At 37.3% G+C, this 20,227-nt stretch overlaps 1 protein-coding gene across 10 annotated transcripts in view; it reads right to left on the bottom strand.

Annotated features, from left to right (window-relative positions):
* LOC130051726 (uncharacterized) overlaps window positions 1–20,227 on the bottom strand; it is a 42,440-nt gene that overhangs the window by 13,374 nt on the left and 8,839 nt on the right. For 4 of the 10 annotated variants that reach the window (XM_056154283.1, XM_056154288.1, XM_056154287.1 and 1 more), the window contains exons 4-14: window positions 18,230–18,316; window positions 11,046–11,087; window positions 7,923–8,024; window positions 7,731–7,814; window positions 7,456–7,539; window positions 5,683–5,736; window positions 4,746–4,865; window positions 1,898–2,050; window positions 847–930; window positions 623–721; window positions 331–450 (exon numbers count right to left, since the gene is read on the bottom strand). In XM_056154283.1, coding sequence (XP_056010258.1) covers window positions 331–450; window positions 623–721; window positions 847–930; window positions 1,898–2,050; window positions 4,746–4,865; window positions 5,683–5,736; window positions 7,456–7,539; window positions 7,731–7,814; window positions 7,923–8,024; window positions 11,046–11,087; window positions 18,230–18,316 — 1,029 coding nt within the window. The remainder of the gene's footprint in view (window positions 1–330; window positions 451–622; window positions 722–846; window positions 931–1,897; window positions 2,051–4,745; window positions 4,866–5,682; window positions 5,737–7,455; window positions 7,540–7,730; window positions 7,815–7,922; window positions 8,025–11,045; window positions 11,088–18,229; window positions 18,317–20,227) is intronic. The other 6 variants (XM_056154284.1, XM_056154290.1, XM_056154285.1 and 3 more) reach the window with 3 other exon arrangements.

The following is a 20,227-nucleotide window of genomic DNA, read 5'->3' as shown; positions in this document are numbered from 1 at the left end:
TGAATAAATATTGTTTGAACTAAGCATTACTCTTTTGAATTTGCCAATCAGCATCTTCCAGAATCTCGATAAACCTAACTCAGAAAAAAATATCGCACAAAGCGTCCAGTGTTTGTGGAGAATGTAAGCAAACGTGGGAATGATCCAGATTACATGGAAAGCGAAAGGTGGTGAAAGATCTGTATGATTTAAATAACACGACTTATGAATATTAAAAATCACGTGAAGCACTTTGGGGTTGTTCACAATCATCAGTTAATCATAAATACCGGTAATCTTCTAAGAAGATTACGTAAAAAGATCGTCATTCTTAATATGATATTCTCTTACCGTCGTCTAAGTTCTTCCTCTAATTCTTTATTTTTCTTTCTTAGGTCAGTAAGTTCTTGGCGGAGGCTGAGAATGTCACTAGCGACTGCAACAGTTTGATTTGAAGGGGTCGGTTTCAACCTAGCAGTATCAGAAAAATCAATGATTAGCCGACATTTGGACAGCTATTGTAAAGTAAATACGTTTTCATAAGTTAAGAACAAGTTTATAATTGGTATGTACGTGTATCACTTTTCTAGAGTAAACTAAGAACTTAATTTTAACAGATCAATTACAAAACTGGGTGGCTTACCATGTATCTTCTGCTTCTTTGATTCTATTCTTCAATTCTGAATTCTCATCGCGGAGATCTTTCATTTCGCTTTTGGATACATTTTCAGTATAAATGTATCTAGAAGTAAAAAAAAATTCTTAAGTCGATACAGCAATGTTAACATTTCAATAGTATCTTACAATTGGTGTCTTTCATTATTGATGACAAATAGTGAAGTAAGTTCAGAGATAAAACATACTTACTTCCTTCGTAAATTTCTAATCTCTTCTTCCAGAGTGCTATTCTTTGCAATGACTGTTTGATTTTCTTTCTGGAGCTCAGTAAATCTATTAGAATGATACATCATTACAACAATATCTACACGTAAGCATATAAACACGAGTTACACATACGTACATGTAACTTGCAGATTGTATCTGTAATACACATTGTATCCGTAATACACATGACCACACTTTATCCACATTTATGTAGCAATATTCCATTATCACCTGCATTTTGTGTTTATATCTCTCAACTGATTCGATACACAAGATCTTGTTCTGCGTATAATCAATTTTTTAATCGAGGCAGGCTACTGACAAATAAGTTGGTGTTACATGGGTTTCAGCATGCCCCTTTAAAGTCAGCATTTTGCAAATTCCATGGTCGTTATAATGATCTAATTTGCCAATACAAACTATAATTGGGACAAATGTTCTCTGACGTGTTTCATAATGATTGTTAGGCTGTTCTTGACACAATAATTTTGACTACGAATTACTCCGTTTACCTGATCAAGGCATAGGATTCACGGTGGGTATTACCGGTCGACAGGGAATACTTACTCCTCCTGGGCACCTGGTCCCACCTCTGGTCTATGCAGAGGTCAATGTTTGCCCAACTCGATTTTGTACTCCTTATATTATGTTATGAGATTGATCACTTCGTATCTTCACCTTTCATCCATTATACGCATAGGTACGTTATATGTAGTCAAGATAGTAAGTTGAATGAGGTTAAGTGGGAAACTGTATGAAATCAAGGCAGTAAGAGATACATTTAGCCAAAGTTACACATAGTCATGGCAACAAGTTACCTTCAAACGAACCAATGTTACAGTCAATTAAGAAGGTAAGTTATGTAAACGGAAGAGAGAAAATGCGATGGAGCAGACCGGGATTCGAACCGCGGCCTCCTGAATCTCCAGTCAGGTGCTTTACCATACAGAACTATCTGGTCACCGGCGATCGAACCCATCTGACCGCTACAGTTACATGTAGACAAACAAGTATCCAATTATTCAAGCCATACCTTTGGACCCAGTGAGAGTGTGTACTATCATTCATCTCAGACAGTGTTGAATATCGAGTCTTCCTTCTATCGAGTTCTTGTTCATATTTTAAGTTGTTGAGTTCTTGATTCAATTCTTCTTTTTCCTCTTCGATCCTCGAAATTTGTAACGAACTTAAAATATAATCAGATAACATAACAAATAGCAACATAATATCTTATTCTTTTATCATGTTGAGAGGATATACAAGAATTCAAGGATTCTTATAAAAGAAAATCCATTGACAGTAAAAGCTATTCTTGGGAATTGTATACTCAGAAAGTCACCGTGGCACTACTGTTCTTCTGAAATTTTTTTTTATCCTTTTTGATTCCAGGACAAATTGTGATTCCATATTATGACCCCAACATAGCCCCATGGGGTTATAACTTAATCGAACTTGAATCCACACAACAGAGCATCCTTCAATATCAATGTGACTGATAAAACCTTACTGTTCTGAAGAAAATATCCTTTCTAAAGACTTAAAGATGTTCCGCTATATCCATATATTATGTAAAATTTAGTCTTCGATATAGCCACACCCCAACCTCAAGGTCCATGAAACAAGAAGCTCATAAACCTTATGTCACCCGAGTATTAGTTAAAAATATCATTAGTCCAAAGGACTATCAAATGTAGAAAGAAATGTCCTGTTCTGTATATCTAAGATAAATTCTAATATTCAGCAGCAGTATAAAAACAAGATGTCTTCTTGAAACACAAATGCCCTAAAAGTACCTATACTGATGAAAGACTTTACATAATGTTAATATTTGTCCCACAGATCATTCACACTGAATTTGAAATAGTTATCAAGAAAAAGTTAAAAATGTTCAATTGTTAACGCACAAGGAACGATGGACAACGACGGACGCAGACCAATAGAAATGTCCTTAAAAAACTGAATTCGCACATCATATGATTAAGTGTAGCCTTGCTAAAGGGGCATGGGCAAGATTTAATCATTTTCAGATTTTATTTTTCTCTATGCAAGGTGAAGATAACGAACAGTGATCAATCTCATAACTCCTACAAGCAATAGAAAATAGATAGTTGGGCAAACACGGACCCCTGGACACACCAGAGGTGGGATCAGGTGCCTAGGAGGAGTAAGCATCCCCTGTTGACCGGTCACACCCGCCGTGAGCCCTATATCCTTATCAGGTAAACGGAGTTATCCGCAGTCAAAATCAGTGTGCCAAGAACTCAGTGTGCCAAGAATGCTTAGAATGCTTAACTAAGGTGTTTATTATGTTCTGCAAAAAATTGAACTCTGTGTTATGTAAACAAGGCCCATACAATGTTTTTGTTTACATAGGCTAAATATACAAATAGATGTTTCGTTTTTAAGCAGTTTTCTTCAATTTAAAAGTTATTTCTGAACACGATTAAATACTTCTTAGTGTTTGGCACATCTCATTTTGTTTTAAACATGCTATTTTCAATTAAGGTTAAATATACTAGTTAAAGTTTCGTTTAAAGCACTTTTTTTTCAATTTACAAGTTCATTCTGTACAGAATTACATTGTCTCGAGTGTTTGGCACATCTCATTTTGTTTTAAACATGATATTTTCTATTAAGCAATATATACGTAAACAAAAACATGACACGAGTCTTGTTTACTTAACACAGATTTGTGAGTGCTGTATCTCACTTCTAACTCAACAACTGATATTCAAATTTTGTTTGACTATTAAAAATACCTTAATTACTTGATAAGCATTAAAATAGAAAATAAAATTTGAGAATTTTCAACTTAAATCGTGCACATGCCCCTTTAAGTCCAACCCTAGTCAAATATAAATCTATACTACATTACCATGCGTGTTTATCAATGAAAAACTAAAGATAACAAACAGTGACCTCATAGATCATACAAATAATAAGACTAATTATGGCATGTGGTTCTTGATGAAAAATTTGAAAGATTATATATATTTCTATGTAAAATGTTCATCACCTATGGGGGTCTTGGGGTAATGAATCTGCAGTACCTGAGGATACTGGCATAATAATGCCCTTACAGCGTTTAAGATTTTCATTTAAAAAAATAAACATCGTCCCATGTATTGTGTAAACATTTTATCCCCTATTGTAGCCATGATTTGAATAAACCGGAATATGCACTTTCTGGGGATACTTGCATATTGATATAACTAAATATGGTTCTGCTGGTGTTGAGATTTAAGATTATTTTTCACATATTTCTTGTAAAACTTTTATCCTCTTTTGAAGCCCCATCCTAGCCCCAGGGACATGATTTGAACGAATTTGAATCAGCACTACCTGTTCATACTTGCATACTACTTTGACTAATCATCGTCCTGCTGTTTCTGAAAAGGCTTTTAAAGATTTTCCACATGTATAAATTGATCCCCTATTGTGGACACACTATAAACAGCGAAGGGGGGGGGGGGGTGATTTGAACAATTTTGAATCTCTTTAAGTTTTATCCTTTGTGGTCCAGTGGTTCTTGAGAAGAAGATTTTAAGATATACCATCATATTTTCCGTATTTCTGAATTACCTCCTCTTTGAAAAGGGTACATGTATACCCTTCATTTGAAGAACTGCGAATTCCCTTCACCTAATAATGTTTGGCTGAAATTGGCCCTGTAGTTATGGAGAAGAAGTCGGATAGACAAACAGACAACTAGTAATCAGAAAGGACGTCTCCGGCATAATGGATTTATTCTCTTCATTTTAGGGAGGCTGTGCACATACATGTATATGTTTTCCTGACCTTTCGTTTGATCACTGATATAAAGCAATATAATTCTTTCCTTTATTAATTGACTGCAATAATTTGTAAACTTGTCATCTTACGTTTTATGAAGATTATTCTTCAACTCCTCTATTTCTTTTTTATCAGCAAACATAATGCTGTGCTCCATATCTGAGATTTTCTTTTGCAGACTTATATTCTCCATTTGCAAATGGTGAAAACTGTATAAGTAACACAAATATTAATGTTATACACATCGATAAAATACTTGGAATCCCTTACTGAAACCCATCAAAATATAAACCAAAAAAGACCTTTGTAATTAAATTTTTCTATGTGACATGACATCATCATGATGTCTATTTTTTCTAATCTAATACATATCATAAACTGGAGTATACAGACATACCCTGTATTGAATTTATCTAAATGTGATTAACTGTGTTGTGAGTGTCCTTTGTCTGCTGTACATTACCTGTCAATAACTAATAAAATAACTATCTCACCTTGATTAACTGTATTGTGAGTGTCCTTTGTCTGCTGTACACTGCCTGTCAGTAACTAATAACTTAACTATCTCACCTTGATTAACTGTGTTGCGAGTGTCCTTTGTCTGCTGTACATTGCCTGTGAGTAACTAATAAAATAACTATCTCACCTTGATTAACTGTATTGTGAGTGTCCTTTGTCTGCTGTACACTGCCTGTCAGTAACTAATAACTTAACTATCTCACCTTGATTAACTGTGTTGCGAGTGTCCTTTGTCTGCTGTACATTGCCTGTGAGTAACTAATAACTTAACTATCTCACCTTGATTAACTGTATTGTGAGTGTCCTTTGTCTGCTGTACACTGCCTGTCAGTAACTAATAACTTAACTATCTCACCTTGATTAACTGTGTTGTGAGTGTCCTTTGTCTGCTGTACACTGCCTGTCAGTAACTAATAACTTAACTATCTCACCTTGATTAACTGTGTTGTGAGTGTCTTTTGTCTGCTGTACACTGCCTGTCAGTAACTAATAACTTAACTATCTCACCTTGCATACAGGTTACCATACTTGTCTTCTATCTTCTTTATTTCAAATCTGCATCTGCAAGTGTAAAATCAAAATATTCATAGATTAAGTATATACATTAATTTTCTCAGGCTTTCTACAATACACATAGCTCAAAAGCATATCTCTTGATACTTTATTTTGATTTCAACTATTTATTTTAAACTGTACTTTAATCGTTGTTCTACTTTCATTGACAAAATTACAATTTATTAAGAACTACAATTTTACAAGAAGATGAAAGCTACAATTCATTAAGAATAAATTAAGGTCAATATAAAAGCTCAAATTATGGCATCTGAGGTCAGGAGGGGTCACATTAGATGTACAGTAACACAAAATTTAACACAAAACAGCATTTATGAAAGTTTGATGTTTATCAAGCAAATGGTTCACAAGATATCGAGTAAACTATATTTGTTCAGAGTAGTTAGACCCCTGATCTTTGACCTTGTGACCAAAATCAAAAGGGGTCATCAACTCTTTAGGAGGGTACTAATGTACCTAGTTGAATTCTATCCAGCAAAGCTTCTTCAAATATTCAGGGGACAATATTTTCTTATGTTTATCTGACCTTTGAACTTATGATATCAAAATCAATAATGGCTATCTACTGCTTAAGATTTACATGTATACCAAGTTTGGTGTCTATCAAGTAAAGCGTTCACAAAATATTAGCAGACAATATCTTACGACCCGTCTATTCTTTAGGGAAAATAGTAAAACAAGTTAATTGATGTCTGTCAAGGAAAAGATTCTCAAGATAATGAGCAGAAAACGTATTTAATTTACTATCTCCAGTTTGACCCTTGACACATTGTGACTAAAAAATTAATTGGGAACATCTACTTCTTAGGGGAAACCAGTATACCAGGTTTGATGTCTGTTAAGCAAAGGGTGCTCAAGATATTGTGATAAGACCTTCCTATGGCCAGAGTAGATTGACCCTTGACCTTCGACCATGTGATATCAAAATCAAAAGTGGCCATGTACTCTTTAGGAGAAACCAGTATAACAAGTTTGAGTCAAGTAAAGGATTCTTGAGATAATGAGCTGACAACAATTGGTTTACCAACCGACCGACCAACATACCAACAGGTGTAAACCTATATGCCCCCTTTTCTCAAAGGGAGAGTGGGCACTAAAACCCAGAATCTACAACATCACTTGATATTGAACAGATTATACAAATTAAATGGTCCATACAAGAGAATAGTTACATTTGTATTTAAAGGGACTGGTTCACGATTTTTGAAGAAAATATTTTTCATTTTTGATGTTAAACATTAAAAATATAACTCATTTAATGTTGACAGCCAAACTTTTGACCTTCTGAATGCAAGAATAAAAGCAATATTTCAGCCTTAAATCAGTGTTATGTAAACAAAGACTCGAGTCTTTTTATGTATATAAACAAACCTGTGAAATAATCGTAATCTTAATTTTGCATAGTCGCACATTTCAACTTTTAGATGACATATTTTACCTGAAGAATGCTTGAAATGTGAAAGATAATAACCTTTGATCGATGCCCATTTCTTTTGAAAATTTCGTAAACAATAACATACCGCAATATTTGTTTATAAACAAATAATGAACTCTCTAAAATGAGCTTCTGTGATAATGTATAACCTTAATTTTTATGGGAAATATTTTAAACACTAGACAGTAGATTTTGATAATTAAAATTGAAAAACAACATTTTGGGTAAAATTGTGAATCAGTCCCTTAAAGCGTATCATCATCTATTCTCACAGGATATTTTTCTGCTGAGTCTGATGAAGAGTGTGATTCAGTTTCCAAATATCCTCTTCTCTCTTCGCCAGTACTTCTTCTAGGCTAAAGATATATCAAACTTTATATCTACATCAAAAGCATTCATACTATGCAAAATATCGTAATTATATTAAAGCAGAACATTCAAAACGTAGTGCAAGGTTGTCCTATCATTAGATTTTGTGTTCCAAGCGATTGTTGGCCAAAGAAATGTTCAATGGTCTACATGCAACATACATGCAGGGCTAGCAAACCTTATCTTTTCCGATTCCAGGTCCCTCACTTCCCACCGCAAACTCCAGAGGTGATTTTCTTTCTTTTGTATCTGTCTCTCTAATCTATAATATATGTTCATGTATTTTAAAATATTCTTATTTACAAATGAGTTTATCTTTGACAATGTTTAATTATAAGTAGAATAGCACGATTTTCCTTTGACATCTTACTCTTCATTGTCCCTGAGCGATGTGTGGTATCTCTGTTGAAGACGAAGTACTCGGTCATCATGAGTTTCCACTACATTCCGCTCTCTAATTATGTATGCCCGACTTTAGAAATAAAGATTATTATTATTGTTATTTATTATAAAAAATAAAACTCTAGTACTTTGTAAGCAGTCTGAAATCTTTTTTGGAAAAATAAATGCATTTTCTTGATAAGCACTTAAAATAGTTGAGCTCCCTTGTCATAGACGTAAAAACTACTAAATGAGAAATATTTTGCTATGTCGTAGGTAACAGATGTCATACGTACCACGTTTGAAGTCGTACGTATGAGATAACTAAGTCCGGTGTACGTACGAGATAACTAAGTCCGGCGTACGTACGAGATGACTGAGTCGTTCGTACGTCTTAAATTAGTATGTATGAGATAACTAAGTCCTACGCCCGAGATAAATAAGTAGTACTACGACTGAAGTATGCCATACGACGAGATAATGAGCCCTACATACGAAATATTTTTAAGTCGTACTACGAGATAACTACGTCATTCGTACGACGTAAGTACGCATTCTCTACCCAGAGTTCCGTGCGGTACTCGCACTGTACGAAGTAAGTGAACTTGCGTTACGCGTCCTCTGGTGAGAGAATGGTAAGTGCGAACGCGAAATAATACTTCAATCGTACGTATGACAAATACTGTAATTAAGTCGTAAATAGGAGATATTTATTATGTCATACGAGATATTTATTATGTCATACGTACGTTTAAATGTTTATTACAAAAGAGTATTACTTCCAAATGAAAATATTTGCTATGTCGTATGCATGAGATACTAAGTCGTACGTACAATATATCAAGTCATACGTACAATATAACTAAGTTAAACGTATGAGATAAATAATCCGTAAGTATGACTTAGTACTACGTCGTAAGAATGATTTAATAAGTCGTACGTACGCTCCTACGACTTAAGATAATAAAATATATACGTCTTCATTTGTCACAACTCAGTAGCTTCAGGGGGTTCCAAGGCAGCCACCAGACCCCCTTCCTTTTACTGCCCCCCCCCCCCTTCAGAAATGTTTCAATCCGTCACTGACTAACACTGCTAATTCAAGTAAATTAATTACTATTTGCTAAATGATTGTAAAGTAAGTCCAAAACCAGTTTTCTCGTTAAAATTTTCCACGTATCTCAATTCTAAATCATTTGCAATGTCTGAAGAGGTTTCTGACATTTGGAGATTGCTGTTACGTAGGAGATTTTATCGTCGATCAAATAGCAATCATAGTTAAGACTTCAGTATGCTCCACATTCCACATAAAGTATGCGAGGTTCGAACTCTGAATGACATTTTCATCCAATATTATTGTGATGTATTATTGTGGGGAAAACCCGATCTGGAATGTATCGCAATTTTCTAAAGCTACACATGAAGTTCAGTTTCCCCCATTTCTCTACTGAAATGAAAATATCAGCAATAAAATCATGGATTGACCTCATAAATACAGGTTACTCCAATTATATTGACGTCGCACCTATTGAATTATCTGTTATACTGAAGTAAAAATAAATCCCTAATATCATTATTTATATGGTGCAACATTTGTTATATTGAACTTTGGGTATAATGAACAATACAAGTCGATTTCCTAAATTTCGATAGATCCGGAGTAGACCGTAATTCTAGAATATATTGTTTAAAAACATGTTGGCTGAAACTTCAAAATATCTCTTTAATATTTTATCTCCTCCTGTCTAAGAAGTGAAAAACGTTTCGCGTGATTTCATTTGAAATTCGGGTAAAATAACTTGACTATATAGACGGTATGCAAACAATAGCATAACCTGATCAGATTGGTCTATGTATCATCTATGTTTGCATATCATTATGCATTCTCAGTAGAAACATAACACAATGGCATTTAACAAAAGATTACATGTCTACCACCAAGACTCAGTCACCTAAGTAAATCAAAATAACATTTCCTAAAAACTATGAATCGTAGAAAGACCCAAAAAGTCCTGCTGAAGAAAACGTGTCCCTCGACTTGCATGGATGTCTAAAGAATGATTAATACATCACATGTACTTCCGTTCGGATACTAACTGATGAGGATAATATATATTCAAATGTCAAATTTGGTCCCCTATTGAGGTCCCATCCTAACACCCCCTCCGCACCCGGACCATAATTTGATCAAACTTCAATCTAAAGTAAAAGAGAATGCTTTCATATTAATATAACTAATAATGGACCTGCTGGTCATGAGAAGATTTTTAAAAATTTCCTCATACCAATGTATATTACCATATAAAACTTTGATCCCCTATTGATCCCTGGCCGCTACATTATGATTAATCATGATCGACCCTGTTGCTCTTTAAAAAAGAGTTTTAAAGATATTTCCTATGGCCCAACTTTAACCACGGGGGCCATGATTTGTACATTAACGACTCATTAAGGAAGCTTTCACATAAGTTTTGTTTTCTCTGGTCCAGTGGTTCTTGAGAATTTTTTTTTTCAAATATGCCATCATATTTTCCCAGTCAGGTGAGCAAAAAAGTATTTCTGATTTGCTCTGACGTATGTACAGGATGTTGAAAGGGGTCTTCATATGCACTCACACTGCATGTTCGTTAGAATGATGGAGGTTGTATAGTCCATATTTTCGCTAGGAATTTGATGAATTTAACGTCATCAAATGAAAAGTCAATTTTGTATATTTTAGCTGACGTTATAGAATGTTACGTAAATCTTTAAACATTGTAAAGTCGCTGTCTGTTTCAGGTCTAATAAGCTAGTAATACCGATTTTCTGCCTTTCTTACAACTAGCTACTGCCCTCTCTGTAGATTTACAACGAGAACGTTGGATGATTCCTGAATGTTTATAATTGGGATGTACGGAGATATACCCAGGCTTCCTGTAATGTGGAAAGACCACGATACTACCGGAGGTAGATTTTAGGACATTAATTAGAGGCGCCATAAACATAAGTAGGCATAGGCACAATCTAACATTTTGTAAAAACATTTGCAATTGTCAGCTAATGTTGGATTTATTTGCATTAGAAACATCAAAATTAAGTTCTATACATTTTAGTAAATCCTTATTATTCTTACATTTTTAGCTCCTCTTCAGTGTCTGACAATCTCTCTTTTAACCTATATTTGATCAAAACAAATCATTGATGTATTAATTTCTAAAACTATTCAAAATAAACACTATACGTATGTTGCAAAACTGGTCCGACAGATCTACATTTGTATATTCGTCATAGCAATAATGATAGAACTGCATTTGTATATTCGTCATAGCAATAATGATAGAACTGCATTTGATGAAATATATTCAGCAAACAGTAATTTGTGTTGAGTTTTAAACTACGTATACTGCATTGAAGACGATGATTGTATATGGCAAAAAATGTTGCCTTATGGATGGGGAGCTTATTCTGCGTGTACCTACAATGTACGATCAGAACGTGCATTCTATGTTCTATCAGTGCCAAAACGAGTTAGACTTTCGGTTGGCTTAGGGTAGGGTAATGTAAATGACATCCCAAGGTGTCTCTGAATTTCATTCTTGAGATTGATTGCAGACGGTCTGTGGATGTAGAGTGCCCTTTCCACTGGAACATGGGCTTTGCTTCCAATCCGCACATTGTTGTTAACGATGAGTTGCACCCCGCAGTACCCCAAAGCCGGAATGCAATACTTAAGAAGTCAAAGATTTCGATGGGAGACAGGAATTTCTGCTTACCAGAAGCGTGGAATCTAGGCCATGGGAAAAGTGCGCATCTGATACCAGCCTATGAATCCTACAATGTATGTAGCAAACAGACCAGTTCATTCGCGTAATCACAATGGCGTACCCATTGAAGAGGGTCTATGAACAGTGCGCCGTATCAAAGGATTGTAGCTAATTAATGACCTCGGGGTGTATGTTCAAATGACCCTGAAAAACGTGGTAACCATTGGAGCAACAGAGATCTATCAGCTAAGTTCTACGATGATTAACCATGCCTCTATATAAAGGTAAAAAGATTTTTTTAAAGAAAGGAACACGAAGACATTAAGTAAAACTTTAGCGCCTCATTTCAAATCTTCAGAAGTTTTACATTTAGTAACATAACGACGTTACGTCACAAACGGCGAAATGAATAAACCTATAATTATACACACATACATTACTAATATTTTTGCCTATGATATCTCATCTTCGCTAGCCTTTGGCTAACGAAGATAATGATAGCTCTACAAACTGTACTGATAGCCTTTCCTCATGAATGCATTGCATTTGAAAACAATGCGCGTATGAATACAGATATATATAGTACGTCTATTTTAACGGCTGGGAATTCCGTCAAAATTGAAAGTTGAATGTAAATATAAGAAATAAGCTTCATCTTTGAAGATACGTGAGGGCATGAACTGCAACGCTTCACGCCAGTATTCCAGTATTCCGGCGCGAAACATCGCAGTTCAGTCCCACATGTATTTTCAAAAGTGAAGTTCATTTCTTAAGTAACCCCGATAGGAAGAAGATGCCAAGCTCAAATTATCTATTGTGATTCGCGTCAACTAGCGTTTCTGGAGCATTGACTTATACGAGTACATTTGCAAGATCAGATGTTGCATTTTTAAAATTTGGTTTCATGTAGAAACGTCACCAGCTTCAGGTGCCATCAATTTTGACCTGTGCATGGCGCTCCAGGGCGTATTAGTGAGGGTTCTATATCATGCCAAAGCCCGCCGAGACACGGGACCTCCATAGTGAGGGTTCTATATCGTGCCAACGCCACCGTGACACGGGACCTCCATAGTGAGGGTTCTATATCGTGCCAACGCCACCGTGACACAGGACCTCCATAGTGAGGGTTCTATATCGTGCCAACGCCACCATGACCTCCATAGTGAGGGTTCTATATCGTGCCAACGCCACCGTGACACGGGACCTCTATAGTGAGAGTTCTATATCGTGCTAACACAACCGTGACACGGGACTTCCATAGTGAGGGTTCTATATCGTGCCAACGCCACCGTGACACGGGACCTCCATAATGAGGGTTCTATATTGTGCCAACGCCACCTTCACACTTGACCTCCATAGTGAGGGTTCTATATCGTGCCAACGCCACCGTGACACGGGACCTCCATAATGAGGGTTCTATATTGTGCCAACGCCACCTTCACACTTGACCTCTATAGTGAGGATTCTATATCGTGCTAACACCACCGTGACACGGGATTCCATAGTGAAGGTTCTATATCGTGTCAACGACACCGTGACCTCCATAGTGAGGGTTCTATATCGTGCCAACGCCACCGTGACACGGGACCTCCATAGTGAGGGTTCTATATTTTGCCAACGCCACCTTGACACGGGACCTCCATAGTGAGGATTCTATATCGTGCCAACACCACCGTGACACGGGACCTCCATAGTGAGGGTTCTATGTCGTGCCAACGCCACCGTGACACGGGACCTCCATAGTGAAGGTTCTATATTGTGCCAACGCCACCTTCACACTTGACCTCTATAGTGAGGGTTATATATCGTGCCAACGCCACCGTGACACGGGACCTCCATAGTGAGGGTTCTATATTGTGCCAACGCCACCTTCACACTTGACCTCCATAGTGAGGGTTCTATATCGTGCCACCGTGACACGGGACCTCCATATTAAAGATGCAGTTTCCTTATAATCAGAAGGTATCGCTTTAATATTGTACCCTGGTACTTGGTGATGAACGATTGAGTTGATCATTGGTTACTTTATGAGGAGCAGGAAACCTAGAGTGGCAATACCTAAGAAAGCCCAAATCCTTAGCGATGTTGGTGCTGAAATTACGATTCATTCCATAAAAAATCCTTGTGGGGGAGTCCTATTTGTAATTTTGAAGAATGTTGATAGAATGGTCCCTATAGTTCATTTCCTCACCGGAAGCGGAGGAATCGGGAGATGAAACAACTCCCCAGACTGAACAGCTTCGTATGGTCTCTTTCTCTATGGGTCAATCGAACTAACTTAGGATGACGCGGCGTGTTACAGTGTAGCCATGTCTCTGGGGAAAATCCGGTGCTGGTTAGTCCAGGAGGTAGATTTTGCTCATTGTATTTTGTATGCCACATATACTGGGACTGCTTACAAGTGTAGCACACCTGGAGGACGACAGTCCGGGATATTTCATTTTATTCGATATACGTGTATAGCGAACATAGAGAGCATACGGAGCATACATCATTTTAACGTTTTGCTAAGTTTGTAGCTCCCACACTCTCAGAAAAGCAAATTACAATCAAATATGAGTGAAAATTACTCCAAGTAAAAGCTATTTATATCGGTAAACATCAATTTTTGTTTTTAACCGAAACCTCTGTTAAGATGCTCTTGCAACTAGTAAAACTTATTCAAATTCTGTATGACAATTGGTTTGTTATCTTTTAGCAAATATCAATACTCTGCATCCAAAAATAAACATTTCCTAAATCAATATTTCTAGCCTCTCATCAGTTCTGCTCTTTAGAAAGGTAGACAGACATAGCCTACATCCATTTCTCTTCGCAAACCTTCATGTTTTGATTCCTGAAAACGTATAAAATGACGGAACCGGTGACGGTTTACGCTTCCATTGACATTTGTTTTGACCAACGTTTAGACACAAATATGCCTGGATTTACGTTAGTTGGTTGTTTGTTTTACATCTCGTTGAGAATTGGAAGGGTGCCCATGATAGAACAAGAGTACCGCAAACGGTACAACATACGCCCATCGGACAGTGATATTCAACCTGGAAGCATATTATGCACACTGAATTGATATCACACATATTCTGAATAGAAAAGCCTTAAATTAGGTCATATTTCACCATTCCACCTGATATGTGCATTCTGAATAAGTAGGCCATGGTACACCAATCCATCTGGCATGTGAGCTGATTATGTATTTCTCTGAGAGGGGGGTTGTGACAAAATGTCATTGCAATATCTGTATCTATGATGAAAAAATGTCCAGGAAATCATTTGATCTACTTTTAGAACTAAAGTAGGTCATGGTGTACCAATTGAGTTGAAATGTAAACTGGTTATGTATTTCACTGAGAGGGAGGTTGTGACTAAATTTTAGGGCAATATTTTCATCCGTAATGAAAAAAAGGTGGAAAACTGTTTGAACTACTTTTAGTCCGAAAATTTGTCAAGGACGGACCAATCCAGCTGAAATGCAAACTGAACTTGTATTTCTCTGAAAGGAAGCCTATGGCTAAATTGCAGGGCAATATCTGTATCCGTAATGAAAAAAACCCAAGGAAAACTGTTTGACCTATTTTTAGCCAGAAAGCAAGTCAAGGAGGGATCAATCCAGCTGAAATGCAAAATGAACTTGTATTCCTCCAAGAGGAAGCTTGTGACTAAATTTCGAGGCAATATCTGTATCCGTAATGAAAGAAAGTTGGAAAACTGTTTGACCTATTTTTAGCCCGAAATTAGGTCAATGACGTACCAATCCAGCTGAAATGCGGAAAATTGTTTGACCTCCTTTTAGTCCTAATGTACCTACATTAAGACTAAGAGTATGTCATGGACGGATGGGCCAATCCAGCTGAAATGCACACTGAATTTGTATCATTAAATTTCAGGGCAATATCTGTACATGTATATGTAATATTAAAAAAAAGTCTGGTAAACTGTTTGACCTACTTATAGTCCTAAAGTAGGTCAAGAAAAACCAATCCAGCTGAAATGCAAACTCACTCTTTCTTGAGGTGAGACCAACAAAGTCGAACATGCATCCGTTACGGAAAAAGTCCGGAAAACATGACCGTGGACAGACAGACAGACAGACAGCCATAGAGACACACGGACAACGCCATAACATGATTCATTTTGGATCCCTTCTCATATCTCTCGGTGCAAGGATAAGTTGCTTATGATCAGATATTCTAGTCTCACACATAAACAGGTGAATACGCAGAGCCTTGTCAACGACCTGTATATAGATTGAGTGCTCTCTCCGCTGGATGTTGATTTGCAACTTTCAGCTTCGCTCCACTCCATACATCTCGGCGTTCAACGATGGAAAAATCCCACTAGAGGCCAGGACACAAGTACAAGACGTTTGAACTGTGATAATGAAGGATTTGAAATGGAGGCAGACAGTTTCTTTTACTTAGTAGGTCGAGTTGAGGGGGGGAGTGCGGGTGCTGACACCAGAGATCTAATGAATCCTGCGATGTGTGTATAAAGGAGACCATTTCAACAACCACGCCTAGTCAACAGGAGGCGTGTAGGCAAGATGTACGCGTGGAAAGTGCACCACCGTAACACTCGTCACTAGAAGTACACCACCGTAACACTCGTCACCAGAAGTACACCACCGTAACCCTCGTCACCAGAAGTACACCACCGTAACCCTCGTCACCAGAAGTACACCACCGTAACCCTCGTCACCAGAAGTACACCACCGTAACACTCGTCACCAGAAGTACACCACCGTAACACTCCTCACCAGAAGTACACCACCGTAACACTCCTCACCAGAAGTACACCACCGTAACACTCGTCACCAGAGGTACACCACCGTAACACTCGTCACCAGAGGTACACCACCGTAACACTCGTCACCAGAGGTACAACACCGTAACACTCGTCACCAGAAGTACACCACCGTAACACTCGTCACCAGAAGTACACCACCGTAACACTCGTCACCAGAAGTACACCACCGTAACACTCGTCACCAGAAGTACACCACCGTAACACTCGTCACCAGAAGTACACCACCGTAACACTCGTCACCAGAAGTATACCACCGTAACACTCGTCACCAGAAGTACACCACCGTAACACTCGTCACCAGAAGTACACCACCGTAACACTCGTCACCAGAAGTACACCACCGTAACACTCGTCACCAGAGGTACACCACCGTAACACTCGTCACCAGAAGTACACCACCGTAACACTCCTCACCAGAAGTACACCACCGAACACTCGTCACCAGAAGTACACCACCGTAACACTCGTCACTAAAAGTACACCACCGTAACACTCGTCACCAGAAGTACACCACCGTAACACTCGTCACCAGAAGTACACCACCGTAACACTCGTCACCAGAAGTACACCACCGTAACACTCGTCACCAGAAGTACACCACCGTAACACTCGTCACCAGAAGTATACCACCGTAATACTCGTCACCAGAAGTACACCACCGTAACACTCGTCACCAGAAGTACACCACCGTAACACTCGTCACCAGAGGTGGTAGTAGTCCTATAAACGTAGTGCCGAAACCTGTTAGTATCAGGGACGCATTTTACGTGTGAGATCGCACTCTCTAGCGTCCACATAGATGAGAGAGAGAGAAGTAAAATTAGAAAATAAATAAAGAATAAATGGCTCTGAAAACGTAGCTATGGAGCATCCTGTCTTATAAGATCTGCGATTATCAACTCATGCCACGTACTCCTCAATCAGGAATTTAAAAACTGTTTTATTGAAGTTTGATCTTCATTTAAAAAAAAATGATATACTAGTAATTTATTGTAGAGAGCAGTTTTAGCTATACCATAGGAGTATGAAATTTTATCAATTAAATCAAAATAAAAATCCGGGGAAAAAAATATCCAATCCGGAAAAAAATATCCATCGTCTTCTGATAAAAAGCACTTTTGTGGCCTAGTTCGATCATCAACAATAGTAACTAGAGTTTAACCATAGTACGATCAAACTGCCTATAGTCGAAACCAGAAAAGGTGTTATTGCGCAAGTCTAGTCTACCAAACAACAACCTATGCTTACAGAATGGTTAAACTTTAGTAACCAGACATGCGCACTGAAGAACACCTACGAACAGCAGTTAAATTGCATTAAATCATGAAATTTTACCAGCGTACTAAAATAAAGTGGGGGGGGGGGGAGAAAAATCAAAGGTAATGAATTCCGAATAACTAACAATCATACGTAAAATTAAAATATTAATAATCTGGATCGTGATGCTATAAATCTTCAATAAATTGAATGTTGTTTTCTGGTCAAAATATCGCTAAAAAACAAATACTTTTGATAAATTTTGCAATGTTATTTCATAATCATGTTTATTTAAGTGGTATACATACAAATAAACAATTAAATTGCATTAAATTATGAAATTTTACCAGCGTACTCTAAAGTACTCTAACGTACTCTAGTGTACTCTGTTTAGTAGTACCCCTTTGGTCTGCTTCTGACTTGTTTGATCATAGTGTATGGATCTTTAAAACAATTAGTTGTGTTACGTATAATGTAGAAAAGGTCATACCGATAGTTATTTCTTCTTAGTTCATCCAAGATTGCTTCTGTCCGATATATCACTTCAATTTCTTTATCTCTCAGTTGATCTGAAATCCTGTCATAATGACAAGTACATGTAGCAGAAGTATTCGCGGTTAGTCTTTTTTCCTACACCAAGATGAGATTTCTATCTCATTTATCCGAAAATTGACTCTCATTTCATTTTGTTAAATTACTGGAAAAAACAGTTAAGGATCAGGAAATTCTTTCATAATTACAAAGAAGTATTTTGTAATAATATATAGATTTATAGTATTTGTTATGTGAAGTGATTTTCGGTACCCTCGAGTGCTCAGTAGTCGTGCGCTTAAGAAAATGTTCGTTTCAAGAAAAAGGAAAATGAAACATTAGCTAATCTCACATGATATTTTAACTTACCATGTTTTAAATCTTACATTCTCTTTATTTAAAATATTTCAAAGCGGTTTATCAAATTTATAATTGAGGCACAAAACAAGTGAAGTTCATCGTCGGCCATATTTGTTTAGGACCAGTAGTCGTGCACCCGGATGTAGCAGTAAAATGAGGCCAAGAAAACATATTTTATTGTTTGGTAACTTTTTATCGCATTCGTTTTATGCATTTACACTTCTATACAGTGAATAGAAATAAAATATTACATGAAATCAAATAAATTCCATATATAGCGCCCTTCTCCATGTGAACTTCCCTTTTCACGTGAAGAGTTTGGATGGTGACACTAGGCGTATACTTATTCGCTGCCTTATGGACACTAATGCACACATCCTTGACATACAGATAGACGTTGATAAGTCAACTAGGACTGTATTGTCTCAACTTAGCATTTGATTTTTTTTCTTTGAAGTCTAAAAATATTAAAAGAGATAGCTTGTATGGCTATAGGCTACACTAATTACCGACATTTTGAGCAACATTCCAAATGCATAAGGACTACCAACTTTTCAGTATACGAACAATTAAATTGTTTGGCCTTATAAATCAATCGAAATACACGAAAACCTTCACATTGGGTTGTGCTAATTAGCCATGTGCTTGGTACGGCCACCGGTTGCGGTTCAGCACGATTAACACGTGCTTTCACAGTCTGGGAAGAAACATTAACAAAATGGCGGGTATTTTGGGTGTATAATTGTATTATTATCATTTCTTCCTGTTTGCTTCCCATATCTCACTCATTGTAAAAATATCGATGCTCTCTTTAATTATCTTCGAAAATCAGCCCCTCGTGACGTAATATTTAGGCACGGGCCCCAACAATGACAACAAACAAAATGGCGCATGACTACTGGACACGCACGACTTTAGGACCTTCAGCAACACCTGTTTCGTTCATTTCATTTTTACATAATTGAAACTTATATGGCAAATAAAAGGTAAATGCTTTTCTCACAGACAGGTGCGTGTCCCAGCTTAATCAAGTAAATGATGATTCCTTGACGGTTTGGGAAGGGAGCAAGCCAACACATCATCATTGTGAGGAATTATTCATCCACTGTGAGACCCCAGAGAGTGGTTACCTTATCTTATAGACATAGAACTTTGTATCAGAACATCAGGAGAAGGAAACTGTGGCACATCAAATGTAACCAAGCTGTTCATTTTCAGACCAGTGTATTATACCAGTGGATTATAATACGTTTCCACTTGTCTCTTCAGAGGGAAGATGAAGCAAGAGGGGTGATACCGAGATCCACAGTACAGACGATCACTGAAAACAAGCATGTGACAACGAGATCCACAGTACAGACGATCACTGAAAACAAGCATGAGACAACGAGATCCACAGTACAGACGATCACTGAAAACAAGCATGAGACAACGAGATCCACAGTACAGACGATCACTGAAAACAAGCATGAGAAGTCAGGAGAAAGCCGAGATCCACAGTACAGACGATCACTGAAAACAAGCATGTGACAACGAGATCCACAGTACAGACGATCACGAGATCCACAGTACAGACGATCACTGAAAACAAGCATGA

This window comes from Ostrea edulis, chromosome 2 (assembly GCF_947568905.1).
Source record: "Ostrea edulis chromosome 2, xbOstEdul1.1, whole genome shotgun sequence".
Classification (NCBI taxonomy): Eukaryota; Metazoa; Mollusca; class Bivalvia; order Ostreida; family Ostreidae; genus Ostrea; species Ostrea edulis.
This window is presented reverse-complemented; position numbering and strand designations above follow the sequence as displayed.